The sequence below is a fragment of the Bubalus kerabau genome, chromosome 6 (genome assembly GCF_029407905.1).
Source record: "Bubalus kerabau isolate K-KA32 ecotype Philippines breed swamp buffalo chromosome 6, PCC_UOA_SB_1v2, whole genome shotgun sequence".
Classification (NCBI taxonomy): Eukaryota; Metazoa; Chordata; class Mammalia; order Artiodactyla; family Bovidae; genus Bubalus; species Bubalus kerabau.
Window position 1 is genome coordinate 15,139,970 of NC_073629.1, and position 6,889 is coordinate 15,146,858.

General features: G+C 50.8%; 1 protein-coding gene across 1 annotated transcript; it reads right to left on the minus strand.

The window, feature by feature from the left end:
- Positions 1-2: 2 nt before the first annotated feature.
- Positions 3-5,303, minus strand: TMEM79 (transmembrane protein 79). Its single transcript, XM_055583981.1, has 4 exons — positions 5,177-5,303; positions 3,580-4,382; positions 3,110-3,323; positions 3-216 (listed from the first exon to the last, which is right to left on the minus strand). The coding sequence occupies exons 2-4, from the start codon at positions 4,337-4,339 to the stop codon at positions 3-5; spliced, it is 1,188 nt and encodes a 395-aa protein (XP_055439956.1). The 5' UTR covers positions 4,340-4,382; positions 5,177-5,303.
- Positions 5,304-6,889: the final 1,586 nt, after the last annotated feature.

Genomic DNA, 6,889 nt, shown 5'->3' on the forward strand with positions numbered 1-6,889 from the left:
GCTCAGCCCCGGGAGCGGGGCCTGTAGTCTGAGGCAGAGCGGGCATGGTCAGGGTAGTCCAGGCGGCTCTCGGAGGCAGTGAGCATGCGTTCAGGCTCCACCACGAACATGTAGTAGAAGTTCCACAGCAGCATGGACAGCAGAGGCAGGAACGTCAGGCCATAGCCAAAGCCTCGGAAGGAGCGGCCCACAGCGAAGGTCAGCCAGTATATGAGCCTGGGAGGCGAGAAAAGGTCGGGCTTTCCTTGAGGGAAGTGCATCAGCGAACAGGTTGATGATACGGAGAGTGGAAAGTGAGGGAGGCAGATGGGGGTTGGTTGGCACAACTGATACCTCTAAAAACAACCAGTGTTCATGCACTGACATATGTGCCAGGCATGGTACTAATGACTTTAGGGGCACTATTTAATTTAGACCTCGCATCTCTATGAAGCGTGTATATTATTCACCTCCCTCTTTGTATACTTCTCAAATTTGAATTAAAAAGTTTTGAGTAGGCAATATACATTTACACGGTTCAAAATTCAAAGGCACCAGTGAATATAGTAAAACGTTTTCCTTTACTGATTCCCAGATACTCTGTTCTCTTCCTTCACCTCCTCACCTCTATTCTACTCCCACCCCAGACATCGTCCATTATTATGGTTTCTTGTACATCGTGAAGTTTTCTGTGTATATAAGCAAGAAAATTTATGTTTTCCTCCCCTGCCTTTTTTTTTTTTTTTTTTTTTTGAGGTTTGGGAGCATATTATTCCATTGGGGTCACAGAGTCGGACATGACTGAGCGACTGAACTGAACTGAACTGAGCATACTATAGAGACTATTCTGCACATTGACTTTTTCCCCCCATTTAATGCATCTTGGAGATTATGTCATTGTGTGTGTGTGTGATCTGTTGCTCAGTTGTGTCCGACTCCTTGAGACTCCATGGGCTATAGCCCACCAGGCTCCTCCTCTGTACATGGAACTTTCCAGATAAGAATACTGGAGTGGGTTGCCATTTCCTACTCCAGGGGATCTTTCCAACCCAGGGATTGAACCCACATCTCCTGCATTGGCAGGTGGATTCTTTACCACTGACCCACCTGAGAAGCAATTGTGTCGTATCAGTATATAAAGAGCTTCATTATTTCGCAGCTACAGTACATTCCATTGTGTTTATTTCCCCTTTTGTAGATGGAGAAACTAAGATTCCAAAAGGTTAAGACGGGTCCAATGTCACATATTGGGGAAACAGTAAAACCATGATTTGAACCCATGCCTGTTCATCAGCCTCTCTCCTGCCGTTTTAGAGGGGCTGAGGGAAAGAAGAGACTAAGGAAGCCAGCTTCAAGAGAGCTTGAAGCCCAGAGGGATGAATCAGGCACAACTAAATTTTCCCTTTTGGAAGATCCATTCAAAAATACACACCCCTCAGTGGGAGGAGCGCAGCAGTTTCCTCTTAACTTACGAAGAACCATCTATTACAAAATTGAGATGCCCCTATATTTTTACCTGTTAATAGAGAGAAGAGTACATGCTGCCAGTAACTTGCCCATAAAGAAGGACCCTGGATGAGAGAGGGAAGGGACTGGGGTTCTAGTCCTGCCTCTGCTGCTGACAGACCTATGCAACTCTTCTCCCCCAGTCTGTACTTCCTCTCATAGTCATTTTCTCTCTGTAAAATGGGTAAGGTGGACCAGACAACCGCTGGTCCTTTAGCTCCCTGATGATTCTTACTGCTTAAACCAAATTAAACCAACTTCTTATCTGAGATGAGTGTTCCCTGAGAAGGAGATGGGAGGTTGAGTTACATGAGCAGGAACATATTTATCTTGGAAAACATTTTCTGAAAGAGCACGCACGGCTGTATGATGGTCAGGAGACTGGCAGGACAGATGACCATTAGACTACACTTAGAAGGGACAGGAAGACAGATGTTAGCTTAATAGGAAGAATGCTTTAGCAGTTAAAGCCACCTGGAATCCTGTATGGAAAATAACAGGACTTCCCTAGTGGTCCGGTGGTTTAAGGATCCACCTGCCAATGCAGGGGACACAGGTTCGATCCCTGCTCCAGGATGCTAAAGCATGGTCCTACATGCTATGGGACCCCTAAGCCCCTGTGCCACAACTACTGAGCCCGGGCCGTGGAGCCTGTGAGCCCCAGTCGCTGAGCCCGCATGCTGCAGCTACTGAAGCTCGCGTGCTTTGAGCCTGTGCTCCGAAACAAGCCCACACGCTGCAGCTAGAGAAAGCCCTTGCTCAGAAACAAAGACTCAGCACAGCCATGAATAAATAAATATGATAAAAATCTTTTTAAAAAGAAAATAACAAAAGGAAATGTATTAGGGGGGGAAAATGGAAAGATCTGCATTTCTGAAAGACTTCAGAAATTCAAGGGTACCTTTCTGGGTTAACATAGTTTACATGAAAATACCCCTAAGGATCTTCAAATTCTAAATGAAAGAGTAATGAGGCTGCTATGAGACCTATGTGCCCTCAGTTTGGATGAACAGGACAATCCCATGACCAGCCCCCACCCCCTCCCATTTGACAAGCAGAATTTCCTGCCTAGATGGAAAGAGACAGGCTAGAGAAGGGACCAGGACCATTTAGCAAAGTAAGCACTGGAAGAGCAGACTGTTGGGAGTCAGAATTGATAGCTATTGTCAAAGATCTGAATTGACTAGAAAATTCCAGAGGTTAGAATCAGGGCAGAAGTTTTCGCACAATATAAAAGAGAACTTTATAAAAACGAGGACTTTTGATAAATAAGACTGCCTTATAAAGAACAAAGCATTTGGTCACAGGGGATGTTCAACCAATGTTCAGCCAATGGCCACCCGACCAGAGTGTCATAGAGGAGTGGTTGCAATGGGTGGGAAGTTGGTCTAGGTGACACCCGAAAGCCCTTCCCTTCCCGTTCTAGGTTGATATATGTGTCTTACGAAAGACATAGGAGCTGCCAAGTGAGGTAAAGTGCAAGGCAGAAAGTGGACTCAACTTTCCAGGGTGCACATTTGGGCTGACTCAGAATCCAGAATCCCCCTCCTCTCCAGACATTTGGATGCCCAGGTCCCTTAAGCACCACGACCTCCCCTGTGCCCCACCTCCAGCCCCAGCTCACCGGGAGATGGCAAAGAGACCAGTGAGTAGAGGCAGCAGTTTGAGGGTATCTTGAGGCAGGTAGGTGGAAAGCACGGCCAGGTTGAAGAAGTAGAGGATGAAGAGCTGGACCGACTGGGCCACATATTGCCGGTGGATCTCCACCTCCCGCCGTGGCTCCCCAAAGGGCCGAAGGGCAGAAAAGCACAGCAGGCTCAGCCCATACACCAGGATCCCTGGGTGGGGTTGGAGAACACACAGGATCAGGTGAGGAAGCAGGAGGCAGAGTTTGTAGCATGGGCATGGGCTCTGCACCCTGGGTGGGGCTGAGGTGGTCCTGAGTGGAGGTGGGCACACAGGGTGACAGGGTGTGGGAGGCCCTGAGGGTCCAGGTCTAGTGATGGAAACTTTCCTGCTCTCAAAGTCAGGCAGGCCCTGCCCTCCAGCCCAACTCCCAGATGCCCCCTCCCTACCCGCAGGGCCCAGGCTCACCCAGTACAATGGGGAAGGTGGCAAAGACCCCACAGCGCAAGGTGTAGATGAGGCGGGAACTCATGGTCGGCAGGCGTGGGGCATCGAAGGGCAGGAAGGCGTACGCCCCGTAGAGCAGGCAGGGGAAGAGGATGAGGGCGGCTCCCACTGAGGCCACAGCCCTCAGCGCCTCTCGGCCTCCACAGACCCCACAGCCCCTACAGGAGTGGCCAGGCGGCTTCACCACTGCTTCGGCCCACTTGCACTCCGGGGGCTCAGGGTGGGTGGCCCGGGGAGGCAGGAAGGTCCGGCGGTGCTCGCCCTCGCTGGCCTCACAGCACACAACGAGGTCCTCCTGGGGCCGCCGCTCAATGCACTGTAGGTCGATGGGCACGAAGGCCCGGGCTGCCTTCTCGGGCAGCAAGCTGGCTTCATCTTCAGGCAACTCCTCTAGTTTAGTGGGTGGCTCTGACTCGGGGGGCTCAGGCTCAATGTTCCTCCAGCCCGGGGGATCTGGGAACGGGGCACTGGGCTGGGGGCCACTTCCCCAAGGCAAAGTGGCAGCCTCACTTACTGTGCTGTCTAGACCATCCTCGGTCCCCTCTCTGGCTGTGGGAGACTCAGCTGAAGACCCCACTCTAGAGGACTCAGCTCCAAGGGACTCAACCCCATCTTCCCCTTCCAGCTTCTGGCCATTGGGGACCAAGGCCTGGGGTGGGCTCTTCTCCAGGGTCTCAGGCCCCTTCACTTCCAGCAGGGTCAGGGTCTCGGGTTCTGTCATCCTGGGACCTGACTTCTGAAGTCTACCACAAAGTCATGTCACCCTGGAGGGAGCAGAGTGAAGTTCTGTCAGAAGCTGCCATCCTCTGGCCCTTAGGAGGGGTTGATAGAACTGCAACTCTCCAGGGCAGCTGGACTCACAGGCTTTAGCCCCTTCTGGGATCTTAGAGAGAACCTGATCTGGAGGAAGGTGTTCAAACAGTGGGAGGCAGGAGAGAAGTGAGCAGCTGAAATGGAGGCACCCTTTCGACATCAAATGCTATTCAGCAGGAGAGGGTGAGTCAGGGGGCACAGGCCCCAGCAGCTATGGCCTCAGCCAGCCTCCACCCACGCCTTCTACCCCCTCCACCAAAACCCCTGGGGTCATGGCCACCCTAACGCAGGAATAGGAGGAAAGGGAGATATTTAGAATTTTGCCAAGGGCTTTCTTCCCATGAAGGATCTTGTGAACAGAGAAGCTGCCCCTTCTCCTCCACACCTCCCCTTCCCCTGCAGATCCCCAGCTGGAACTTTCCTGGCAGCTGACACCCATGATTTACCAAGAGATCTGTCCCAAGGAGCTGGCAGTGGCAGTGCACCCTGGTCTTTTTCTCCAATCTGGATACTTGGTCTGTTTCCAAACTTCTCAGTAACCCACCCCCTACGTCTCTGGAGGGCCCAGGTGGATCCATTCTGACCTCTAAGTCTAATGAAGGTTGTTTCCCATGCCTCCTCTCTGATCTTTGTCCCCTCCCTGCTGTCCTCCATCTCACTGCTTCTGGATGGGGCTGATTTCCCTCTCTTTACCTCCCCAAGGACCTCCTACCCCCTACTGTGTGGGCCCATGACACCCTCTTACTTTCCATCTGGAGAGAGGTAGAGGGTCCCCAGCGTCCAGGAAGGAGCTGCCCAGCTCTTCTGCTGGCTCTGCAAGTATTCCTTTCGGTCTCCCTCCCTTTACCTGTGTCTCCAAACCTGTCTGACCAGAGCAGGTGGGGCCCAGTTTAAAGGGGAAGGCCCCGCCCTGCTGAATCTGCCGACAAAAAAAGCATTAAAGGAGGACGTCATGCTTTCTGAGCCTAGAGGTGTGTGTTCTGGGAACATGGGATGTGTAGGAACTCCCAGCACAGGAAAGCAAAGGGGGCAGAGTGGGTTTCTGCATCAAAGGGCTCTTGAAATAGATTGGGATACCCCAAAAGAAGTAGAATTACTACCCTTATTCATTCAGTATTTACTGGGCATCTATTATTAGTTAGGCACTATTCTAGGGACAGACACAGGAAAGAACAAGATGACAGGCAAAGTCTCTGTTGCTTAAAACCTGGCTCTATTGGGGTAACAGATAATCAAGAAGCCCAGCAACTAAACCAACATGACAATATCAATAGGGAGACACCTCTTTGCCAAAGTGATAGTTGAGCTGTGACCTGATGGGAAGTCTGGAGAATAAGTGTTCCAGACAGAGGAACAGCAAGTGAAGGGCCAATGAGTGGGAAAGACAGGTTGTTTCAGGACAGAAAGGTCAGTCGATGTCTAGAAAGGGAATTTATGTTCCCACTACAGCGTGTACATGGGTCCACTGAACACTTTGCTTTTTAGGTTAGGTTTAAGGTTAAGAACAGAGAAGGCAATGGCAACCCACTCCAGTACTCTTGCCTGGAAAATCCCATGGACGGAGGAGCCTGGTAGGCTACAGTCCATGGGGTCTTGAAGAGTCAGATAGGACTGAGCGACTTCACTTTCACTTTTCACTTTCATGCATTCTAGAAGGAAATGGCAACCCACTCCAGTGTTCTTGCCTGGAGAATCCCAGGGACTGCGGAGCCTGGTGGGCTGCCATCTATGGGGTCGCACAGAGTTGGACACAACTGAAGTGACTTAGCAACAGCAGCAGCAAGATTAAGAAAGCAATAGGAATCCAAGGTGATCTTTCCCATGGAAAGACCAGGCGGGGCAGAAACATAAGGCACATGCAAACATAAGCAACAATGTTGCTTCTCATTCCTGTGGATCTTTTCCCCTAAAGTCATTTGAGCTTTATGGGGGGAGGGGCAGTGTCTGAGTTGCTCATGCCTGCTCTCCACAACCCAGAATTGTGGCTGGAAGACGGCAGGTGTTCAATAAATGTTTGCTGGGCTGGTTGGAGATTAACAGCAAATGGAAATCTTTGAGTTGGGGTAGGGGAACTGAAGGGCCCAGGTACAGAAGTTCTGTATTGGATGGCCTTTCTCTTATGTCATGCTTGACTGTCCAAGAAATTTTTCACATACACGTTTTTTGTTTAATAGGGGAAAAGGGAGAATTTGAATCAATCTATCCAGTAATCTGAAAGAGGCTCGGCTCAAACGGATGGGCCAAATGACCACTGTCGGACAAAGCAAAGTCATGCTCCTAGCTGTGAGCCCATCTGCCCAGATCCAGCTTAGCCTCAGCACCCTCGCCGCAGAGGCCACTGCTTGTTGTCTGGTTGTCTGGAGGCTGTGTCAATAAAGTTTTTCGCAAGGGCTCACCGAAGCCGGAAAGAGGCGAGGCTGCCCAGAGTTAGTTCTGGCAACTTCCCGGGAGGGAAAAA

Bases quoted from the DNA above. Each gene is read 5' to 3' on its own strand.
- TMEM79 (XM_055583981.1), bottom strand. From the start codon at position 4,339: ATGACAGAACCCGAGACCCTGACCCTGCTGGAAGTGAAGGGGCCTGAG. The intron at 3,324-3,579 runs GTGAGCCTGGGC...AACCCCACCCAG, and splicing joins CACCTTCCCCATTGTACTGG to GGATCCTGGTGTATGGGCTG. The intron at 217-3,109 runs GTGAGCTGGGGC...CTCGCCTCCCAG, and splicing joins GGTCTCTTTGCCATCTCCCG to GCTCATATACTGGCTGACCT.